Here is a 25,088-nt window from a genome sequence, read left to right on the forward strand (position 1 = left end):
ATTTTCTCTATTTTTAAACATGTTCAAAACATCTTAGGAGGCGTGTAATGCTAGTTATAAAAAAAGGTCATTCGCACACGGATAATAATGTGATTAAATTAGTTGTCAAATGAATTTTTTTTTTTTAACAAAAGATATTATCTACACTAAAAGGGAAGGGGTAGGTTTAGCCTCACAATGGACTAGCAATAATGTAATTCAATCAATTGTTTATTAAATATTATTTTCTCTATTCTTAATGTAAATTCTATGAAAACCGATTTTATTATGTAAATTCTACTGCTTTAACTGATTTACAAGGGTTTTCTTCTAGCATGATCTAAGATTATTCATTTACGTCAAATATTTGACTCTTCTTTTGTCAATTTATGCATATAAATACATTTAAAACGTGCATGTTACACGTAGCATGCCGTAATTCAAAAAATGTCTTATGCACGTTCTGGTAAAGGATCCTCCCCGGATCCATTTCCTGGGGATCCTAAGGATCCCGTGATCGTGACCGTTCATCGTATATCGTGCGGTCAAAAATCGTTAAATACTATTTATATTTAATTTTAAATTTTGAAATGATTTCTGACTGCATGATGTACGATGAACGGTCACGATCACATAATCCCTAGGATTCCCAGAAAAAGATCCCACGAGGATCCTTTTCCCCATATTATTTACCTCACAACATGAGATGGTCAGAATTTCACTTAACAAATAAATTACTATAAAAAGATAACTGTGGTACAAGGTAAACTTCCAAGAGGGAACTTTTACACCCATCCAATGCAATGGAAACTTTCAGTGTGAGTAAATTCAACAACATGAATATGATGAGCTATGGTGAAAACAAAAAATGTTGTATAACCGGCGGGACGAAAGATCTGGCTTAACGTTGTCAAGAAACTCCTCGAATCATCTGACCACAATGCGCTCTCTATTTCTTTCGATTTACCTCCAACTGTTGTCATACCTGTCACTGAATTCTAGACCTTCTCATCCACATCAGAAGATTCTGATAATAAGCCACCGTTCTTTTGGGATTTGCTGCCTGGAAGACGCTCCTTGCCTCCTGGCTTGGACGAGGCATTGCCGTACCATATCATTCCCAATATTGCGATGAACATACCTATGACTACTTGATGATTGAGACCCTCTTTCCCGAATAATATGAATCCTAAGATCAAGACCAGGATTGTCTTCATATGGCCAAGGACTTGAAACGACACAGCAGTAAATCTACCAATGCAGATGAACTGGCTGAGGTTGGTTCCAACCGCAATGGTGCAAGACAGGACAATCAATGACTGCACAAAACAAATAGCTGCTGAAATCATTAACCGCAGTGACAAAGTCATTTCAGCTGTAAGCAAAATGCAGGTAGTCATATGTCATAATAACCGCTTCAAACTCCACCCATTTTTATTTGTCTGAAAAGACCTATCATATAATGGTCTAACTAAAGTTTGCTTAAAAGCCAAGACTATTAGTGTCAATCAGGGCCTATTGAGGGGAAAAAAAATACCAGAAAAAAGAGTCACCTGTATATTATAAAGATTATCACAACGAAGAAACTGTGGATTACATGAAACATGAAAATCAATTGACTATACTTGAGAAGTGATAACTTTTTATTCAATTTCATAGGGAGAAAAAGAACAAATTCATCAATAAGATCAATAGAGAAATGAGAGATGCCGCAAATCTTGCACAGTTATTGCACACAAAAAACGTATTTTGAAACTTGTTTGGAAGTTCTTTCAAAATGACTTTGCAAGCGTTTTTGGTGAAAATGTTTTTACAACCAATTCTTAGCAAAACTCTTAAGGGAATCCTGGAAAAGCACTTCAGTACTTTTGGAACTCAAAAACAATTTCTTTAAAAGCACTTTCTACCATTATAAAAGCACGTCCAAAGGAGTCCTATGTGTGCACTATTGTTGGCTTGAAGTAGTATGGAGTTTTGTGCACTCATATTGGCACCTTTTCAGGTTGATACAATACAGAGAGAGGAAATATGGTTTCTTTTCCTGATAAATAAATTTTCCAAACCTAATTGATTTGGCACCATAAATCTCTTATGGAATTTGCCAAGAAAAATTTTAAGGCTCACCAGATTAGGAGCTGCCCACATTTAAAAATATCATGACGTTACTAACACAACCACACGATTAGAGCCTGACACCACAATTGAAACAACAATCAACATAATACATTGGAGAAACCAAGGATCTAATAAATATCGTGCAAACTTGTCATGGAATACAAAGAAATAAATCTAATAACTACTTTGAAGGGTTAACTATGATATTGAATATAATGAACATGCTGCGAGATGCAGTCACAAGAGAAGATGTGGGCCTAACATTCAGAGCACATGCAACTGAGCATGAATAATGAAGAATATTATTCATATAAGGGGTACTGAAACATTAAGTAATTGGGCCCCACTATGATAAATTTGTATCTATCAATAATAAGATTATCATATATAACTTACCGTGGATATCAAATGATAGTCGTATGCGTAAACTGTTTTATTTGTCAACCAGTAGTCCAAGAAGGGGCCTAATATCAGCAAAGATGCAGCCTGTACCGGTGCAGTATGTCCCAATAAGTTGAACGACCCAAGAGAATACTTCCGTTGAAGAGAGTGTACATACTGCACAAACTCAGATAGTGAACAATGTTGCAAGGCAAGGGACAAACAGAATAAAAATGGCTAAAGTGGGGCTTGGAGTTGACCAAAATTAGTCAATCCACATCTAAGAACACATCCTATACACAAACTGATCTGGACACTCAACATTGCACAGCCCCAACCCATTTAGAAATAATATGGCTATTGATTAAGGTTAGCCGGTTAAACAACTTGAAGATTTCTTAAGTGGATGCATTTTAAAAATAATAGATGGAAACATCAATTGAGTTGAAACTTCATATGTCGAGCCTCAGGAGACCAGGACTCGCTTAACGACCATAACCCATTCCATCGTGGTCCTACTGTATCTATATAAGATCACGAGTTTCAGTTAAGAGGTACTTACATGCTGTTGAAGGGCAGTGCTCCAAACTGCTACTAAAGCAGCTATAAAGCCCTTGGCATTGACACTGACATCAGTAACAGTACAAACTGCAACACCCAGGAGAACCAATGTTATGCTCAGCTTTGTGCCCCTTGAGTAACGCACATTGTCCAAGACAACTTCAAGAAAACATGATACTGGGATCATAGTCAGCTTTGCGATCTGACAATAATGTTTGAAAACAAAACCATGTTAATTTTTCAAATCTATATCACGAAAAAAAAAAAAAAATGTAGTATTCACTAGTTTACCAACACTAACCTGATAGAATCCCACAGAGTTCCACATTAAACTCACATTCATTCCGACTATGGAGAAATTTGCAAATAAAACAAATTTCAATAGATCAGGTAACGGTAGTTGAGAGGGCTGGATATATCCCAGCCATTTAAGAACAACGGTCAGTAAGGTTGTTGTGGCAAAATGCAGACCCGTTAATGTTGTTGCTGCATTATGTAGAGAAAAATGTCAAGATCGATGAAAATCTTCTGCTACAGTTTCCCAAAATAAAATCTTCTTTTTCTTTTAAAGCAGCAGTGTGTTAGATTACATATGCAGAGCCATTCAAGGCCCTAATGTGTCACCTGAACCTTCTCACATTTTGCCAATTTTGTGTTCATTCGTACTGTATCTTAATTTATTTGATTTTATATTAGAGCTGACCCTTCTGAGCCCTCACCCTTGGACTCTCTTTTCTTACCCTTGATCCATGTGTGCCACTTAATGCCTCAATTTTTACTTAATTTATCCTCCTATCTAAGCCCAGCTTCTTAAAATCTTTCCCTGTTCGTTATCCCTATCTCATTATTGTGTCAAATTGCCATTACTTTTTATTTCACATTCTCATTCGGATTCTGATTTTGGAATGGTAACAGATGAGATATCAAAATTGCAGTAATTATAATGATTGCATTGCATATATAGATGAGTTTATTGTTTTGGCACCTTAAATTTCAGTATCACTGTTTATTATTTAAAGTTGGTTTCCTTAGGAACAATCTTGGCTCCACCTTTGTAAGATTATGAACCATCCACACTACTAGACGTGCCATGTCGATGACATGTTAAGAATATGTCATGCACACTACTCAGGTAATATCACTCAAATAATATTATATTTATGAATATATTTATATCCGGACACGCTTGTAGACTTGTAATTTCTCCTTAAGGAAAAGAAATATGGCCAAAATACAATTTAGAGGACTTTATTCTAATTGCGGACTGGACCTTAGGTGCACAAAAGTCAAGCTCCTCTTCGAGAATTATTTAGCAGAAGAGAATAGTTCTTTCTGCACCCACCGCGTGGTTGTGTGATTCTTCTTTGAGAAATTTTGGGCTACCTTGCAACTAGACTAGAACGAAACTTTAATAAAACTGGTTTGATGGCAATTAGGGTCCTACCGACTTATTTGCATAATTCTTCCCTTCTCATAACTCCCCACTTCTTAGAGAATGGTTAAATCTAATAAGAAACGTACACTCAAAAGAAGCAGTTCCAATCTTATCATCACCACCATCAATCCATCTTGTTTACCATGCCAAAATGTTTCACCATCATCCCCACGTTTCGACTCTTGCTACCAACAAGAACAAGGGGCCTAGAGACTAGAACAAATCTGAGGAAGATCATTACAGGGTTAAAGCCTACAATTTACAGTGAATTGGAAAATCTATGCATTTTCGTTTTCCTTTTCTGCACCACCTTTCAGTTATAACTATTAGAACCTAAATCATTAAGTTTATAACTATTAGAACCTAAATCATTAAGTAGAATTAACATTTCAAAGAAAAATATGTGTCCTCTTTAGTCAACTTTATGCAATGAGTTTCAGGACCATCTTTAAGTCATAGAGGTTTTGTTTATATCCAAGATCAAATAGATCCTTCTCCACACACCAATCATAAAACGGTGCAAAGTTTAATTCCACCTTCCAATATCTAGTTATCAATCGACCATTATAAGCTATGTCAATAAACTCCCCCAATCCTGTGATCTATATTCATCGAGTAGAGTATGGCTTCGAGGTTAGTTACACTCCCTCCGTCTTTAAATTTAATTGGCGGAAAAGGAGGAGCAATAACAATTTGAAAACTAAAAAAGGTAATTTTCCAAAAAGCAAAGTGAGAAAATTTACCAACTCACAAGAGGCAAACCGAAACCCGAAAGCCAAGAATAAACATTTTCATAACGACTTCAAAAAACATAGCAATATTTAAAAGAAAAAAGAAGCGTCCTTTACGACATTTCAATGTGATTCTAAGAACTAAAACACTCAGAAATTTGATAGATGTTAATAAAAAATAGGCATCAAACTGATTACTGATTTTATAGGGGAATGCAACCGAAGAAACTCAGCGAACAAAACAGGACAACAGAAACTTACCGAAACTGAAACCGTGCGTAGCCATCAACGATTTATTGACAATGATTATACCAACAGATGTGACGACATTGAACAACCATGACGCGGCATCAAGAGAAGCCTTCCGATCAGCTTTGCCTGCTGAAGCCATTTTTAACCTACAGCTCCTACTTGATCACCAGATTCTTCACTGCTTACTTAGTCTTCATAAATCAATCCGCCCGCCCGAATCGTTATCTGTGCAGTATTAGGGCATCATATTACACACCATGAATACTAAAATCAGCAATTTTCAAATTAACCACAGAAAAAGCAATTAAATTTCCAAATTGATCCCAGATTTGAATTTCTACACAAAAGAACCATGAATTCAATACAATAATATAACCCAGAACACAAATGAGAAAACAATTTCCAAATCTGAACCGCCATTGCTACAATCCCAAACAGATCCACGAAAAAATCAGAGGGAAACAAAATATGATAAAATAAAATTTGGATTTCAAACTGCATAACAGATAACAGAAAATGTAAGTCAAATCCAAAGAAGCAGCCAGCACCCCAATTAAACAAAAACTCCAATGCTTCAGCTTCCCGGGAAAACAATGGAAAACGAAAAGCGAGTGGGAAGCTGAAAGTGGGAACCTGAGAAACGAAGACGAAGAAGAAGAGGATTCAGAGAAGGCCTCGGGATTTGCGCACGTAATAAAAGGAGGAGGAGGAGTTTGAGAGAAGAACAACGCCCCGAATTCGATGGCGTTTGCGGAATTGAACAACGCCGTCCTCGTCGCCATTAAAGACAGAGATGGAGACGTAGACTGTGGGAAAGTGAATCAACCCTCTCTCTCTCTCTAGGTTTTATTTTATTGTAATTAAGATTCATCTTAATTAGGTTTGGATTAGGAGAAAGGTGCTTCATTTTGTGCTCATCATACAAGAGAGCAGGAGACAGGGTATATCTTTATGGATCTTTTACAAGCTACGAGAATGGCAAGGAATGTATTCAATTGGAATTTGAGCAAAATTATACTAATGTATGCCACACATAAAGTGCATGTGAAGTGTTTTATTTTTATTTTTTTGTATAAAAGAAATGAAAAAAATTGAAAAAGAGAGGAAGAGAGTGAGAGATAACGTAGGAGTAGGAAGAGAGAGTAAAAGGTTTTTTATTTTTTTTATTTTTTTTTATTTTTTTTTTTTACAATTAAAGATGTTAAAATCACTCGTATGTGATGCTTAAACAAAAAATAGAAAAATATTTGCTTTGTAAAATTACGTTACTGCTCTTAACTTTTTTTTTTTATGACAGAATACTAAATAGTCTTTTCACTCTCTTTTGGTTGACAAAGTGATGCGAGATTTATACGCACACAAATTAAACCCTCTTTTCGTCAAATTGTAGTATATGTATAAGTAGGGATCGTTCTAGACCGGGGATTAGGAGGGATTGTTAACCACTTGGATTTGACTCAAAAACGTAAAATAACAATATGAAACACTATACTAGACTCAAAGAATGCAAAACTAAACTTGAAAACACTAAGACAAACCAAAAGACTCAAAACAACACAAACACACTCAAATCTGCCTAAAAACCACTTTCTGGGCAGATTTGAGCACAAACACAAATTTGGACGAAATTAAGTAATAACTTGACTCAAGAACGTAAAAACACAATATAAAACACTAAACTAACTCAAAGAATGTAAAACTAAACACTTAAAACATTAAAACAAACCAAAAGACTCAAACATCACCCAAAACACTCAAAACTGCCTTAAAATCACTTTCTGGGCAGTTTTGAGCACTTTGGTGAATTTGGACGAAATTGGGAAATAAAATGAATCAAAACACTTAAAAGCACAAACTAAATTGATTTCTAACTAAATTGGACATTAAAGTAAAGGGGGATTTAGATTTATACGAAAATTGAAATAACAAAACAAGTTAATAAACTAAACAGATTGTAAAACAAATTTGATGGAATGGAATGAATGGATGATAGAATGGCTAAGGGGTTCATCTCCATACATGTTATACTTGCATAATAAAATGATTTCCAATTGCATTTCAATAAACTATGATACTCAACACCCCAAGTTAACCGTGATGCACTAATTAACCTTCAAATCTTCCTAACGTTATTGAATTGGATGATGCATGCGACAATTCAAAACATTCCCCACAAGTCCTCAACATGAATGCATAGAAGAGGTACAAGCAAGAATCATTACGCTCTATGAAAATTGTAAGTGTTGACGAGGCATTCGTTACTATGGAATACGCATGAAACTTATGCCAAGAATTCGTTTAACGCGATTGTTTATAAGCAACCTCCACTACTTGTGAATATAAGTTCGTAACTATTAGGTGAAACTTACTTATATTCTAGCGTCATATTCATGTATGAAAATTAAGTGTGCACTCTCAATAAACATACATAAATAAGTTATCAATCAAACAGTTAAACAAATTGAATCCACAACTTATGAAACGCAATTAGAAGTAATCAAATCAAAATGCAAGCATAAACATATATTTCGAATCCCCCCCTAGCCAAGGGGGGTTTAGTTCCTCATAACTTTGAAATCAAAGAAACACCTAAACATTCCAACAACTCAAACTTGAATTGTATGAACGTTTAGGCACTCTTCTCTTCCATTCCTCATACGTACAAAACAAAGAGAATTGAATTTAAACATTGAAATCAAAGAAACACCTAAACATTCCAACAACTCAAACTTGAATTGTATGAACGTTTAGGCACTCTTCTCTTCCTCGTTGTTGTATCACAAGGTCTATGGTGAGTTTTGGTGGTGTGAATGGTTTGGGGAGTGGTTGGAGTGGCTGCAATGGAGGAGAAAAGTGTTTTGGTGGCTGCTGCAAGGGTGTGGAGAGGTTTTGACGAATTTCTGGAATATGGAAGAGTGTATGAGAATGAATATGAATGAGTGTGAAGTCTGTATGGTATTTATAGGGAGAAAGAGAGGGAACATGACAGCTAGGAACTTGGTGGAAATCTGAAATGGTGATGGGAGATGCATGTGGCTGATTTATGCATGTGATTAAAGGGTGGGAATGCATGTGCTTTGACAGAAATGAAAGGGAATGCATGTGCAATGAGTGTGGAGTGAATGATTGAATGCATGTGGCTGATTTATGAATGATTATGGTTGCATGTGGGTGAAGGTGTGGCTGCATAGTTGAATGATTAAAGTGCATGTGGGTGGAAATGCATGTGCAAGGTTGTTGTTGTGATAAGTGATAAGTGTATGGTTATGATAAGTGAATGATATGATAAGTGGATGATAAGATAAGTGAATGATATGATAAGTGGATAATATGATAAGTGGTGAATGATAAGTGGTGAATGATATGTAATGATATGTGGGAGTGTGGCTGAAATGAAGGAGTGGAATGTTGGAATGTTATGCACGGCTAAGGATATAGGAAAGGTTTAAATGTCCTAAAACTAAAGGGAACAAGGTTCCAACACTTTGGTCTTCAATTAGGTCTTCAATTTCGTCCAACACTTTGGCTCCAAGCATAAGCTATCCATCCTAAGCCCAAAAGTGCTCCAAAAGTCTCCAAAATGCATCTTTTTGCTCCTTTAGCCCTTTGGACCTACAAACACACGAAAATAGCTTAAAGTACTAAAATAACTAAAGAAACATAACGTAAATGCACGAGAACAAGCCATTTAAGTCGCATGAATATGCTCCTATCACAAAGAGGGTTATATTAATATGTAGTTGAGATGATTAATATAACCGTTGTCTAATGGTCATATATAATTTATGTAATATATGTATTTAATACAATCATTATCTAACCATCTTGATGGTGATTACATTAAATCCATATGTATTGTCGTCATTTTCGTAATTTTGATGTCTTTGATTTACAAAGGTTTTATGTAAATCTTTAGTGAAATCCCTCATAATCTTAGTGGGAGATTTTGTCAAAGGCTTACTTTTCTTTTTTATTGAATGGAAAACAATAGCTTTATTGATAAATCTCATCGAAAGTACAAATCTTGGTTGAGTACATCCCCATTGACGTCTAGATGTTCCTCAAACCAAACTGTTGAATCACGACCATATAAACGTGACCTCTTGACTTGGCGAGGCGATGAGCCACACCATTACAACTTCTCGAGGATATACGATATTGTACCCATAGACATCAACTCCTAGATATCAGTGGCAATAAAGCCGAAACTAGATAGATCCATACTACTACCATTACAGGCAGCCATAGTTTCCATATAATCAGTCTTCACTACAATTTGATCTTATCCAAGAGACTTCGCAAGGTGCAAGTCTGCCCTAATAGCAAGAAGTTCCCCTTGCTTGACCGAAGCAATACCTTGAAACCTCCACACCCCCGCCACCTTGAAACTTATTCCTTCCCCGCTATTACCATTCAGCACCTCCAACTCCCTCATTCAGTTGTACAGCACCATCAACGTTCAGTTTAAGCTACCCATCACTAGGTGATAACCACCAATCCTATTTTGGCTCCTACACTCAACGAGGTTGCTGGTTGACCACCTGGAAATCATGAAGCCATCTAAACATCCTTTGAATCACCTCTAAAGGTTCGGAAAATTGCGCCTCCCATACCACACCATTTTGCTCCGTCTAAATGGCCCAAATCACCATCAGTACTACATCAAAACTCACCCTTTTGTCCTCCCAAATTCAGAATAGTCATTCCCTTAATGACTCATTAGAATTCACCATCGTCACCAAGCCTAATCGTGCAACGAACCATACCGCACGAGAAAAACTACAATCCTGCAATACATGTTGCGTTGTTTCTCCAGCAACATCACATCTTGGACACGAAACCTCGAGCCTCACTCCCTTGGTTATAAGGTTGGCTCTTGTCGAAAAAGCATCAGTGTAAATGCTCCACCCACACACTTTAACTTTTAGCGACACGCGCCTTAAAAAATTCTTGTTATAGACCACAATATGCACCCCCATCGTCAGAAGAAGAAGAAGCCTTTAAAGTCGAAGAAGCACAAATTGTTCTTGCCACCTTATAAGCACTCTTGCCAGAAGATTAAAAAAAAAAAAAACCATTTTTTTTCATAATGCCACATCAACTTATCAGGTGACCTTCGAATGCTAAGTGGAATCAAACAAATGTAACGAACTTCTTCCTTTGCAAATAGCTGTTGCAACAGCTCAAATCTCCAGAGCATGTCCTCTAATACGATCAAGTCTTTCACCTTAGCTCTCCAAGTGAAAAAGGAGTCTGTGTAATAATCTTGAAAATAATGGTCTCGGTAACCATCTATCCTTCTATGCCTGAACGTCTTCGCCATTGCCGATAGCCCATCTTGAGCCCTACTCCAACACACATTGTGCCTTCAAAATACTCTTCCATACATAGAGAAGCAGTAGGATGTGCAACGACATTCCAAAAAACGTCATTATGAAAGTATTTTGCCCTCAACACTCGAGCCACTAGAGACAGTGCATGATGGACAAACCTTTATCCTTTCTTTGCAAGGAGGGTTAAGTTAAAGGCGTAAAGATCTCAAAAGCCCAACCTGCCCTCGTGGTTAGGACAACACATTTTCTAGCAAGACATACTGATTTTTTAGTACTTGACGACACTACTCCACCAAAACCTTGCCATTAATTGTTGAAGTTCTTCGCAAAAGGATTTAGGGAGCAAGAAACTTTGTATGGCATAATGCAACACTACTTTTATGAAAATTAATCATTTGGCCAGAAGCTTGAGAATATACATCCAGTACATGTTAAACAACACCACAGTCCTCAATAGTAGCACGACCGAAAAAGAAACTATCATCTGCATACAAGAGATGATGGAGACTTGGTGCCGAATCTGCAATTTGAATCCTATGAAGAACCCTTTCCCATTCGTTCAAAGAAATTAGAGTAGATAACCCTTCACAAAAAGAAAGAAAAGATAGGGTGAAAGAGTATCACCCTACCTCAATCCTTGCGATGGAATCAAATACCCTTTCACCTCCCCATTAACCCGAAAAGAGTATGCCACGGAAGACACGCAAACCACAACAAGTTTAAACCAAGCATCAGCAAAACCCATTCGAGTCATCATAGCTTCCAAAAAACTCATTTCAACTCGATCATAAGCTTTACTCAAATCCAATTTGAACGCAAAGAAACCTTCATTTCCACTCCTCTTACTATGGAGTAAATGTCCAACCACGATTGCCAACAAAGAATTATCGGAGATTAAGCCCCCGGGTCCAAACACACTTTGAAACAGAGAAATCAATGAAGATAATATTGGCTTTAACTGATTTGCCAACACCTTAGCACATATCTTATATAGGACATTGCACAAGCTACTTGGACGTAACTGAGACATGTCCTGAGGCTCCTTAACCTTCGGTATCAAAACCACATGCGTATAACAAACCTCTTTCAGTAGCTTACCTGTCTCAAAAAACAACTGAACAGATCTCACTACATCACCACCAACAATGTGCCAAAACTTTTGATAGAACAAAGATGACATCCTATTAGGCTCTGGTGAATTGGAAGAATGCATTTGAAACAACACACCCTTGACTTCCTCTTTTGTAACCAGACCCAATAAACATGCATTAGGGAGCACATCTTGTGAAGTAAAAATATTCTTAAAGTACTGTAAAACAGCTGATTCAATACCTTGCCACCATCCCCATCTCGTAGGTCTATGATAAAGTTGTTTCTGTTTCAATTCGATGCTCTCCTATGAAACCACTCTGAATTTCGGTCCCTTTCCTTCAACTACATAGCTCGTGATCTTTGTCTCGAATAGGTTTCTTCCTAAGTGAGTAAGCAATCCCACATTTCCATTAGATCCTTCATCTACAAAATAATCTCTCCATGTAGAGTGATAGGAGCATATTTAGGCGACTTAGCTAGCTTATTCTTGTGCATTTGTGTTATTATTTCTTAGTTAATGTAGTATTTTAACTCATTTTCGTGTGTTTGTAGGTCCAAAGGGATAAAGTACCAAGAAAGTGCACTTTGGTGCATTTTGGAGCAGTTTTGGGCACTAAGTGGATAGCTTGTATATGGGCCAAAATGGATGGACGAATTTGGAGGTCAAAAGGCTAGAAATCTGATAAGAAGATGAAGAAATTAAACTCAAGATAAAGTGGATAAGGAATTAGCTCAAAAGAGGAAACATTATCCAAAACCTTATCCAACATTATCCAAAACCTTATCTTATCTTATCCTATCCTAACCTAATCTTGTTCCACCTTAATCCTAACTGCAAGTGGACCTAAAAACATGATTTCTAGAAGCCTTATCTAACCCTAAAAGGGTGCTGCATCTTTCCCCCTTTTATCTCTTCTAGAAAACCCAAAATCAGCCACAAAACACCTAGTTTCTAGAAGGCCCAATGTTAGACGAATTTCCTAAACCTTTTTCCTTTTGGATTCTGATTTAAAGGGCCTCATTCCTTGTGGATTTCGGTTACACAAATCCTTTTATGAAACTAATTGGGCCAAACCCTCTCCTAAGTGGATTTAACTCACTTGTGCCAAACCCTAGGGCCCTAATCCAATAAATCTGCTAAGTGTAACCCTAATCTAATTAACCCTAGGACTATATAAACATATTTTCAGCCACAATTTCGGAACACCCCCTTATGCTATTCAGAAACTTGTTGCCGCAACCCCTAGCCTCCATTCTTTATCCTTCATCCATTCCCTACACCTCCATACACAACCTGCCGCACTCTACCACCAAAATTAGCCATTATTCAGCATCCTAAACAAGAACACACCATTCAAAACCCCCTACACCACCACCCACAACTTGTGCCGCAGCAAGGAAGAGGAAGGGAAGCCTAGCCGTGCATCCCATTCGACTTGGAATTGCTGGAACATTTTAGGTGTAATCTTTCTTGTGTTTTTCAATGTTTAATTTCAAGAATCTTTGATTTGTGAGTATGAGGAACTAATCCTCTTTTCACTAGGGGAAAATTCGAAACCATGGCTATATTTGCAATATGATTTGATTACTTCCAGTTGTGATTTCATGAATTGAGAATCCAATTTACTTATTTGTTTAAATTAAAACTTGTTTGTGTATGTGGGTTGAGAGTGCACACTTAATTTGCATGCATAAATCTGATGCTAGGGTATAAGGAAACTCCACCTAATCGTTGGGAACTTATATTCATAAGTAGTAAAGGTTGTTAGTCACAATCATGTTAAGTAGATTCTTGGCATAAGTATCATGCGCTTTCATAGTTACGAATGCCTCGTCAACATTTATGATTTTCATAGAATTTAATGATCTTTGATTGTTTCTCTATTATGCGCTTTCATATAGAGAACTTTTGAGGAATAATTTGATTGCAATGTGCTAATTCCATTCAATTCAATGACTTAAGGAAAATCTGAAGGTTAATTTAAGCGTACCTAATTAACTTGGGGTGTTGAGGTTAATGATTCATTGAATAAGCAACTAGAGATTGTTTTGTATGCAAGTCTGTTATGTGTGGAGAAAGACCTCCTTGCTAGCCTACCATCCACTTAATTCTACCAATTTCGTGCACATCTGCCTAGTTAAATTTCTTGCTTTGTTTGTTTTATTTTCGTCCAAAACCAAATCCCCATTTATTCTCGAGTGTCTAACTAGTTAGAATATGTTTTAGATTGTGTTTTGAAGAGTTTTGTGTCAAGTTAGAACCAAATTTCGTCCAATTTTGTGTTTAGAGTCAAATCTGCCCAGTTTGTGTTTTTTAGGCAGTTTTGAGTGTTTTCAGCTTATTGTGAGTCTTGTGAACTTGTTTTGAGTCTTTTGAGTTGAGTTAAGTGTTTAAAAGCTTTGTTTTATTTATTTGAGTCAGTTTAAAGTGTTTAGCAATCCCTCCTAATCCCCGGTTTAAGAACGATCCCTACTTACTTATATGCTACAATTGTCAAAAGATGGTTAATTTGTGCGTTAAGTTAATTTTCGCATCATAGAGCTATTCAAAGAGAACCCCCAACTTATCCCTTACGACTCCAAACTCTTTCTTTGTATTACCAAAAGTACTCCATTGCCAATCAAGTAGTGCTAGACTAGTTCCTTTGATTTTGGAACATACCTAGAAGAATTTTACCCCCCAACCTCACGGCTCTATCTTTCCTTTACCACATCATCACACCCGTCTCTATGCAACCACATTTCCTTGAAACAAAAACATTTAGTCCTCCTATGTACCACCGAATTCATTGTACGAATCTCAACCAATATTGTTAGATGGTCCGACTTAGATGGGTTCAAATAAACCATGCGAGGGCAAGGGAATAAGTCTCCCCAACCTTGCGTGGCAAAGCCTCTATCCAAATGACATTTCACACCATTTTCGCTATTTTTCCCCCAAGTGATGGAGTTGAGATCCACCAAATTGCATGAATTCATCGCCTCCCTAAATATAGCCATCCGTCTATCCCCATGCATCGTGGTCGTTGAAAATATCTAACATGAATTTTAGGAAAATGGCAGAAAACAAATTGAGCCTTTGGATCTATAGAAGAACCTTCTCCACGAACCTTCAGTTCCTTAGCATCAAGCTAGAGTATGCTAATAACGTGTTGTAAGTCTATCTGACTGAGCAATTAAAGGGCAAAGAATAAGGGGTGTGGCGGCAAAAGAGAGATGATGTAATTCTAAGGTGTGTTTGATCCCAACCCATTGTGCCTTTATTTATAATAGTAGGAAGGTAAATTATTTATCTCAATAGGATTACAACTCTAATAGGATAATATTTAAAGATAAGATATGGTAGAATTCATAAGGATTTTCTACAATTTATATGATCATATTCCTAAATAATTAGGACAACAACATGATCAATCACAAAGCAATATTATTTGATTAATGTACATTTTTTAGACATCATGATTATTGTGTTGAGTTTTTTTTTTATACATCGATATATTACACTAAGAGGGTGAGTGAAAAAATTGGTTGCAAATTCTTCAATTTTGAAATTCGAATTAAGACCTCTTGTTAGAATTTTATATTATAATATGCATTAGATATTATTATATTTAATTTCAAAATTGAATGAAAAAATATATGCTAATTGAGGTGCAAAGTGCATATAATTAGGTTTCTTAAGAGTATCTCCAAATAATATGTCAAAATGTCCAAATCAACATTAATATTCAAAAAAGGCAGCAACAATGTTTTCCAACTGAGAAGTCAAATCTGATGTGGTGTGACATGTAATGACAGTTCTCCCTCTTACTGTCAAATTTGACAGTACCTTCAACTAATTTTTAATTTATTATTAAAATACTTTTCACCAATTTTTTATTGTTTTAAAACATTTAAAATAATTAATTGTTGATGACAATGAAGAGTCAGTCTCAGCCGATGACGATGAATCGGAACTACAAAGCTTGGCCTTAGCTGATGCCTCAATTTGCCACCCAAAAGTCGTTGCTGTCGAATCTTAGCCTCGTTGGTTTCGCCTTGTGTGGTGACTCCGGCTGTACTGCCCATGCCCATGTTCTCGTCTTTGAGGGAGGTCTTGGGAGATAAGGTGTATTGATGGGCATTGTCAATGAAAGGGTTGATTTGGCTTTGGTCACCTAAAAATGATGACAAGGAGGGTGGTGGCGGATCAAGTGAGAGCGATGTGGAGGTGGAGAGGAGGTTAGACCATGATTTGAGTAGGTGAAAGATGGTTTCGCATATGGGTGTTGGAAAATGGATGTGAGGAGGTGTTTTTTTTTTTTTTTGGGAGGGGGGTTGCGAAGGTCAATGAAGAGGTGTTGGAAAATAAATTTTAAAATACAAAATAAAAACTATGAAAGGAAAATAATATAAAAATAATAGTTTAATTTGACATATCGGATGGAGAGAAAAATTTTTTAAATGTCAAAATTTGTCATGTTTAAATTTAATGTTTAAAAATTGACATCTCCTTTATAGATGATCCAATAAAACCAAATAATGTAGCAGTATCATTATGCAAAAGACATAACTTTTGTAATGGTATATGAATTAGATGAAAAGATAGCATCAATAGCGAACAACCACTACAACCGTTCCTAGAAGTCACTTAGGCTCTTTATGTCACATCCCGGCCCGGGGGGGATCGCTTCCCAGGCCGGGATGTGACAATTTGGTATCAAAGCCTAACCCTGGTCGCGAGTGTGCCGACGAGGATAGATAGCTGATCGTCGCAGAGGAGAGATAGCTGTGTTGCTTTGTTTCTTAGGCTTTAACAACCTTTCGAAAACAAAGCTTTGAGCTGTGTTGCTTTGTTTCTTAGGCTTTAACAACCTTTCGAAAACAAAGCTTTGGGATGTTGGCGCGTTAAGCCTCTTGAAGACAGAGGTTCGGTCTTAACTACCAATGCGATTAAGCATTGAAATTCTGGGGCTTGAACGGCTCATCCTATCGAAGACCGACGTCCGAGGGGCGGGTTTAGGCTCTTCTCGATCTTGTTCAATGCTCACGCTGACGTATTGAGTGCTAGTGTTTTTCGCTTTGTTTGAAATCATCACTGGTGCATCTGGTGTGAAGCTAAGTCCAGCTTTGTTGTTATCAACTCCGTAACCATGCTCCTTCAACTTCTTTTGAGTTTTGGTGAGGTTACGTTCTTTGTCATTGACAGTGTTTGAAACCTTCTTTCTAGACATAGAAGAGGAAGCGAAGTCGTGCCCGGCCTTCGACCTGAGTTTGTAGGCATTTGGGTCGAAACCTTCCTCGGTCTTCTTGGTTGGAAGAAAGCTTGATTCCACCTTCTTTGGTAGAGCTTTTATGAAGCCTTGTGGTAGTCTTGCGACCTTAGCACCCCCTAGCTGTGTCAGAGGCAAAACTGCATTCGTCTTAAGCAACTTCACATTATCCTTGTGCCACTGTGTGTCGGCTTTTCTTGTTCCAGTTTCGAATAGAGATTGACCATTCTTTCTTCTTGACATCGGGATATACCGGAATATGGGTGTGTTCAGTCCTTTTGAAGGCATTCTACTCCCTTTGGTTGTTGCAGGTTTAGCAAACTCGTCATCGTCTTTGTTTGAAGATGGCACGGCTTGCTCTTTTTGCTTTTTAGGCATAGCTTGCCACTCCTGCTTTTTAAGTGTTGCTTTGCCCGTGGATTTGATCTCTTCTGGAAGAGCTTCGGGCACCATGTCTTCGTCCATGTAGAACTTGACGTCTGCAAAGTGTGATTCGGCTTCGGTGAATAGCTTGGTGTCACCTTGGATCACCTTCACTCATTCTCGGTAAAATTTTAGGCATTGGTGAAGGGTGGATAGTACCACCCCATTTACGTGGATCCAAGGTCTTCCTTGGAGTAAGCTATAAGAAGTTCTTGCATCAATCACGTGGAATATCGTGCTTGATTTGAGCTCACTAATGGTCATCTCTACTCGAATCATGCCCATCGCCCTTTGTCTTCCTTGGTTAAAACCCTGGATCAGCAGACGGCTCAGGGATAATTCATTCACCTTGATGCCGATTATGGTCATTGTTGATTTTGGCATGATGTTTATGGCCGACCCATTATCCACAAGCATGCGATTGACTTTGTGTTCCCTTACGTACCCCGAGACGAAGAGAGGACGGTTGTGAGGCTTTGATCCCAGCAGTAGGTCTTCGTCAGTGAAGTTAATTGTGTCATGGGTGGCACAACATGTGGCACATTCATGTGGCTGAAGCTTCAAGCCTTCATCGTTACTTTCTTGTACTTCGTGGTCACTGGGACTCGCCAAGACTGCTGCTAGTGCTCTTCGCATCTTTTTTTGGCAATCGTAGCGCTTCCTCAATGCTAAAGTGTGTTAGCAGACCTTCTTCAGGTGTGAGGGTCTTTTCTACCTCAGTGGTGATAACTTTGCCTTTTGAGGGCTCTTCTATTTCTACTTCAACCATGTGACAGGCGACAGTAGTGCACTATTGGAAAAAGTCATTCGGGAAGTACTCGTGCAAGGAAACGGGAATGCGTGGCTCCTGCTCTATAGGTTCCCCAGCATATATTGTCTTATCATCCTTTATGTTTCTTTTAGGCTTCCCATTGTTGCAGCCGTGGTGATTTCTTCTTTGTTCCACCTTTGGTTGTATGACTCGTGGTCTTGGCTTCCTTGTCTTTTTGTAGGTTACCAATATCCATCATTCTTCATCATCAGTATGTGCATCTTGGTCGTTTCCCCCCAGTGATGGTTGTGTAGGAGGTACCATGCAACTTGAGCATTCACGGGAATGGTCAGGTGTCGCTTGGAGAGGCACTGGATCGAACGATCCAAACGCAATTGTAGTGGTCTGCGTTGCGGCCGTGTCCTTAAGGTCGAGCTCAATTTGCCCTTGTTGTGCTAGCTTCATGATGAGTTCTTTAAGAACGAAGCACTTGTGAATAAGATGGCACACAATACGATGGTACTTGCAGTACCTAGGATCGTTTATGCGATTCATTTCTTCAGGACGCTTACATTCGGGTAGCTCAATCACTTTTTTTTCCAGCAAGTCATCTAACATGGCAGCCATGTCAAAGTCAGGAAAAGGGTACGTTTTCTGTTCCAACTCTCTCAAGGTGCTCTTGTATCTGTCTTGGGTGCAAGACGGCTCACCTTTCTTTATCTCCTTCGTTTTCTTTTTGGAGGAGATCTTGATGGGCGCTAAGGAAGTCTTAATGGGGGTAGTGTTGACAGTGAAAGCTTCCTTAGCGAGCTTTTTCCCAGTTTTGTCTACATTTGGGGCGAATACTTTATCCTTCTTGAAGTTAGTAATCGGCTCCTTTTTCCCATGATTAGCGATACTCAGCTCCATGTTGTGGGAACGAGTTGCCAGCTGGTCGAATGTTCTTGGTTTTATGCCTTGGATGATGTAATGTAACCCCTAGTGCATACCTTAAACGCACATCTCAATGGCAGAGGTTTCAGAAAGCCGGTCTTTGCAATCCAGACTTAAGGAGCGCCATCTATTGATGTAGTCGACGATAGGTTCATCTTTCCACTGCTTCGTACTAGTCAGCTCTAGCATGCTTACAGTACGGCGAGTGCTGTAGAAGCGGTTGAGGAATTCCCTTTCTAGCTGGTCCCAACTATTGATAGACTCGAGTTCGAGGTCGGTGTACCAGTCAAAAGCGTTACTTTTTAGGGAACGCACGAATTGTTTGACGAGGTAGTCCCCCTCTGTCCCAGCATTGTTGCAAGTTCGGGTTGCCTTTTCCATTGAACTGCATGAATTTTGGGGGCTGATAACCCCTTGGCATCTTCAAAGCATCAATGTTCTTGGAGTAAGGCTTTGAGTACAGTACAGAGTCATGTGAGCTTCCTTCGTATTGTGTCTTGATAGTGCTTGCAATCATCTCCTGTAGCTGCTGGATAGAGAGAGATCCCATGAACGTCGTTGCTTGGTCTAGCTTCAGCTTCTCTTCGACTTTCTCCGCTAGAGGCTCATCTTCTTCGTCGACTTCTTTCTTTAATAGGCCAACATTTGGGTTGACTTTCACGTCAGGCCACGCATCTAGTTGGTTGACAAGTGCGGCAATCTGCAAGTCCTTCTCTTCCACAGTTTGTGTGAGCTTTGCGATTGTTTCATTCATCTGAGCTAGCTGCTCCTCGATTGAAGTTGCTCCAGTGGTCATGACTTGCATGGTTGTACTGCTGCTCGAATCAGCGTCGGAGAGTAGGGACTCTGAGTATTTCCTCGGGCTCTCTCCTCTTGACACCCTTAGCAAAGCTAGGGTGATCACAGGCTCGTGCCTCAGGTGCTCTTGTTCCTTTGACAGAGTTAATGTAGGGACAGAAGCCGCGGCAAAAAGAGCTCTTGCCTTACTTTGGGTTGTGATGCCCGAAATATCACCACTTGTGGTGATGATGTTCTTGTTCTTCGCTTTGATTGCGGGAACAGCTTGATCTTTTCTTGATGCCATTTGCGTTTTTCGATGATTTGATGATAGAGATGAGAGGTAGAGATGTCCCACCGGGCGTGCCAAATTTGTAAACACGAAAAATTCCTGAAACAAGAAACAAGAATACGTGTACAAAATATATTTTTGTATTAATGATTTTAGGGTTACAATCTCTTAGTAATTTGATCCTCTGATTCTATCTTCGTAGGGTGTAGGTTTGTGGATGAGTTGTTGATCCAAAGGGCCGTCGAGGCTTGATCTAGGGATGAACAGTTGATGAATGGATCTTTAAGGGGCGTTGGGCTTGATCTTGAAGAATGGTTAGATGTATGGGTTTGTTGAGGTTGTTGATCCAAAGGGTCGTTGGGGCTTGATCTTAGGATGAACGGATGATGAATGATGAACACTTTCTTCAAGGGGCCGTCGGGGCTTGATCTTGAGTTGGTGGAAGTTCTTCAAGGGCCGTTGGGGCTTGATCTTGAAGGAGGATTTGACGAAGAACGAAGATTGCTTTCTTGATCCTTCGGGATTTTCTTGAGAGCTTTAGAGTTTAAAGGCTTCAAGGTTTTGGTGTGTATGTAAATTCCTCCCCTTTCCTCTTGATGGAGAAGGCTATTTATAGGCCAAGAGGGTGAATCACCACCATCCATTTTTGGTGAAGTGAGTGGAGTTGGTAGGTGAAGTAAATGTGTAATGTAGGTGAAGTAAGTGGAAGTTGTAGGTGAAATGAGTGTGTGATGTAGGTGAAATAAGTGTGTGAGGTTGGTGAAGTAAGTGGGAGTTGTAGGTGAAATGAGTGTGTGATGTAGGTGAAATAAATGTGTGAGGTTGGTGAAGTAAGTGGAAGTTGTAGGTGAAATGAGTGAAGGTTGTAATTTTAATACATTGGTCAACATTTATTTCACTGAAATTTCAATGTCTACAGCTTCTACTTCGGATTATTGATTGTTGAATTTTGAGAGAGAACGCCTACCGAACAACAAACACAAGAGTAGGGGCGAAATTTTGTCTTTGGACATTGCATTTATGCAAGTCTCAATCTCCAAGTTTGTTAGTTTTTCTTACCTTCCCTTTACTTTTATATTGATTTTGTACATAAATGATGTTGCGATTTTCCTTATAATATTATCATTGGAATTCTTGTGAGTAATTCTCATATTTTCTAATATTGCTCCAACACCTCTTACTTACAAGTGAAGAAGAATACTACTTGATAGTAATACTAAGTAACATCGTGCGAGTCAATACATTTATCATTTTTTTGAATTAAAAAGCCATGATTTGAAGTTGAAACCTCTTATGTGTTGAGTAGAAAAATACAGTAAATTATAGTTGGTTAGTACCGTATAACTTAGTGGGTTGATATTAGTCGCTTGAAGTATCATAATATGATTGAAGGCTCTTGTATGAAATAATGAATCTTGTGGGGATGGATGTGTTTAGGAGATGGGGCATATGAGTGTTATTTTCTTTGTTCGTTTGTGCCAATAAAAGTCACATTCCTATTCTATTCATTGTTGTTCATGTGGTGATAGAAATGGGTTTGGTGAACTTTCAACACAGTTTTCATATAAATAATATGTGCTTGGTTATGTGAAAGATACTTTTCTTTGGGTCCATTAATTTGATGCCTAATTATGTCTTTAGCTTTATGGAAGATTGGATATTTGCCTAACAAAAATGACACTTCTATTGACCCTTGGGACGTTGGACCACAAAATTGGTTTCAACTTCCTCTTATTCTTTGTACGATGTTGATTTTTTTTTTTTTTTATGCACTGATGTGACAGAACTAACCATAACTAAATATCTTATATGGTTTCGTTACCTACGTAATCAACTTGACTCAAACTCAAAGCCTCAACCAAATGGAGAAATATACCACCTAAACCAATGACTAGTTGGTATTTATGTTGTATGAATTATTCTTTCTCGTTAGACATTTTTTTTTTTTTTTCAAAACATAACCTTTCACTCTCAAAGTGCTAGTATTAAATTTCACATGTGATATTTTTCCCTTCCTTTCTTCTATTTTGCCACATGTGAAAGCAATTTTCTCCTCAAAAGCTTGAACAAAATGGAATTGATGTTTTGGCTTAAGAGGGTAATGTGCCCATACATGAAGCAAAGTTACGAGATTTAAATTGATAGAAAATTGTACATAATAGCTTTGAATCAAATAGTAAGGACTGACACATTAATGAGTGCATGGACCAATTCAGCAATTGATTCTTTTATAATTTACGTTTTAATCTCTTAGTGTTGGGAGACTTTTAGCTCAATGTGGACTTAGGTTTTGAGAACATCCTCTTGTCTCCCTTGGTTTGGTTTTGGTCTAAGTCCTGGAATACCTTGAAAGAATTAGCACCTCTTAGGAAATATCCGGGTTAGATCAATAACTCGAAGATGGCATGATTAAGCAAATAATGGCTAGCTCAAGTGAGGCATGGTGTGGAAGCTAGAAGTTTATCGATTTAGCATGGGAGAGGGAGAGCTTGCATGGTTGTATGGTGTTCCAGGTTGGATAATCTGAGTTTCCTAGGGTGGTAACAAGGCTTTAAATGGCTAGGATATTCAGAGGAAAGCCATGGAAAACACTCAGGTTGCAGGGGTGATATTCCTTGAGGTTTCAATGATGTTTGCACTTAGGGAGAGACTTCCCTAGCTTGGTGTAACACAACCTTCTCACGTCTCCCCTTTTTTTCTGGATTGAGTTCTTAGATCTCCTAAATGCCTTCTAACTTACCTTTTGTAGATGAATGACTCCCTTTTAGGATTCCTAAGGAATCTCTAAATGTGGCTTGGTTTTCTCTCTTTTTTCCCCTTAGTCCTTTTGCTATTTCCGTTTTGGTACAAGATAGATAGACGTTGTACGCTTCGTGAAACCTACACTAGGCTTTCTTCTCAAGGTGTTGTTTTCCCAGGTCAACTTCCTTAGGCGTTACTTCTGGTAACAGGTCTTCTAGCTTTTGCGCGTTGTTCTTCTGCGTGTGCTGGGAAGGGAAAGTCAACTTCTCTCCTCATTAAATGCATGCTCTGCTAGGCTTTCACGTGACCTTAAGGTCTGGGGTTTGGTTTCATTCTAACTAAGTTGGTTAACTTGCTAAGGAAATGAAGAAACTAAGTCTGCTCTCTCTCAAACTTACCCACGTGGATTTCAAAGGTTATGGGCTTGGATCTTTGGGCTCCCATACAGCCTAAAGTCTTTCATAATCTTGATTCTGCATAGGCCCGATAAACTTCCGTAACCATCCACACCACAATTCACTTGGCAAGCCATGGGCATGTGAATTGGGCTTACTTTAGCATGAATAGTGATTAACGTGATAAGGCTTGGCATGACGTATATGCATGGATTTGCATCGGCATGGCCGGATTTATATAAATGTCCGGCTTAACAACAGTAGTGTGACATGATTGTAAATATTTTTCTTTCTTGATTCCTCACCTTTGTATGTGTTTGAAGCTCGTATAGCAATTAGACTTTGAGACTTGACCGAGCTTGCATGTGATATTTTTGGACCTCAACACCTAGCAAACACATAGACCAAATTATATGTATATTTCCCAATGGTTCCTTTTCTAAACATGCACGAAACTGGCATGTGCATATTTTCCAGTGATCCTTAATTAATTAAAAAGAGAAAAGTGAGTGAGGTGTTTGTCTTTGTTTATATATAATTTAGAAAGGTATCAAGAAACGTGAAAAGCAGTCATTCATTAGCTAGGTAGTGGCATTGCCCCTCTTAACGTGCTGCCCTTTTGCTTTGCATACTCAAGTCTCTCATGCTTTCACCATACTCTGAGCGAAATTAGCCATTAATTTAAGCGATAATTTACACTAGCTTACACTAAGAGAATGAAAAAAAGTTTGAATGCGAGGCTCAATGAGTTAAAAAGACCCTAATCAACAGGGCAATTCACCACTTGTAGCAATGTCATATATTTAAAAACTAAAACTTATAGAATGATACTAGGAGTGTCAACAAGTTAATTTTAACTCATAATCATATTGATATTTTTCTCGTCATTTTGCAGTACTACATAGTAGGTCACACGTGTAGCCAATTCAACACACTTGAGCAAAAATGGCCATTAACATTCATGTGCAAGGCAACTTAGATAACATACTCCACTTGAATCCAAACAAGGAAATTGGCGTAATCAATTTATGAATTTTGACTTTTTGTCCAAATTATAAGTTTTTCTCTCATTCAAGGGTAAAATTTCATAAAAATGACTATATTTCAGCCTGCTAAAAGTATCCTAATATACTCCACTTGAAATTTCAAGGTACAATTACTAAAAGCATATAACTTACCCTAAAATACGATACATGTATCACTGTATCATCATACAGACATAAAAAATAAGTGAGGCTTACTTGGACTCATTATCAATCAATAGATTGTTTGTGTCATATTAACAAGAGAACTACATTGACGAATTCTTAAAATATAAGAGTATAGTAAATTTACCATTAAAGTTTAGTAGTATTCTTGTCACGCCCCGGACTCGCGGTTGGCGGAAAAATGAAACCCCACACCTGCCCTCCACGCAAGCTAAAAATAAAATCAAATAAAAGAAGTGAAAGTGGGTGGAAAATATAAATTTCCTCTTATAAAAGAAACTCAAGAATTCTTTACAAGGCAAAAATAAATAAATGAATAAATTCTCTATCCTCACATTTAATCTAATCTCATCCCGCCTACCATTTTGATTGTTTAGCTAGTAAACCTGCACAACCATAAAGGGGCAAGCTTCAAAAGCTCAATAGGGACACAAGC

General features: G+C 38.1%; 1 protein-coding gene across 1 annotated transcript; it reads right to left on the reverse strand.

Moving 5' to 3' along the window:
* Positions 1 to 695: 695 nt before the first annotated feature.
* On the reverse strand, positions 696 to 6,500 carry LOC137736136 (UDP-rhamnose/UDP-galactose transporter 4). The gene is made up of 6 exons (XM_068475465.2): positions 6,088 to 6,500; positions 5,464 to 5,679; positions 3,338 to 3,522; positions 3,038 to 3,238; positions 2,491 to 2,652; positions 696 to 1,298 (listed from the first exon to the last, which is right to left on the reverse strand). The coding sequence occupies exons 2-6, from the start codon at positions 5,591 to 5,593 to the stop codon at positions 978 to 980; spliced, it is 999 nt and encodes a 332-aa protein (XP_068331566.1). The 5' UTR covers positions 5,594 to 5,679; positions 6,088 to 6,500; the 3' UTR covers positions 696 to 977.
* Positions 6,501 to 25,088: the final 18,588 nt, after the last annotated feature.

Source organism: Pyrus communis, chromosome 15, assembly GCF_041283825.1.
Source record: "Pyrus communis isolate YQ-2024b chromosome 15, ASM4128382v1, whole genome shotgun sequence".
Classification (NCBI taxonomy): Eukaryota; Viridiplantae; Streptophyta; class Magnoliopsida; order Rosales; family Rosaceae; genus Pyrus; species Pyrus communis.

What these genes read in the sequence shown, in the direction of transcription:
- LOC137736136 (XM_068475465.2), bottom strand. Translation starts at nt 5,593, where the DNA reads ATGGCTTCAGCAGGCAAAGCTGATCGGAAGGCTTCTCTTGATGCCGCG. An exon ending in GCACTGCCCTTCAACAGCAT is followed by an intron (nt 2,653 to 3,037) that starts GTAAGTACCTCT and finishes GAGTTTGTGCAG; the next exon opens with TATGTACACTCTCTTCAACG. An exon ending in ACTATCATTTGATATCCACG is followed by an intron (nt 1,299 to 2,490) that starts GTAAGTTATATA and finishes TGTTTTGTGCAG; the next exon opens with TCATTGATTGTCCTGTCTTG.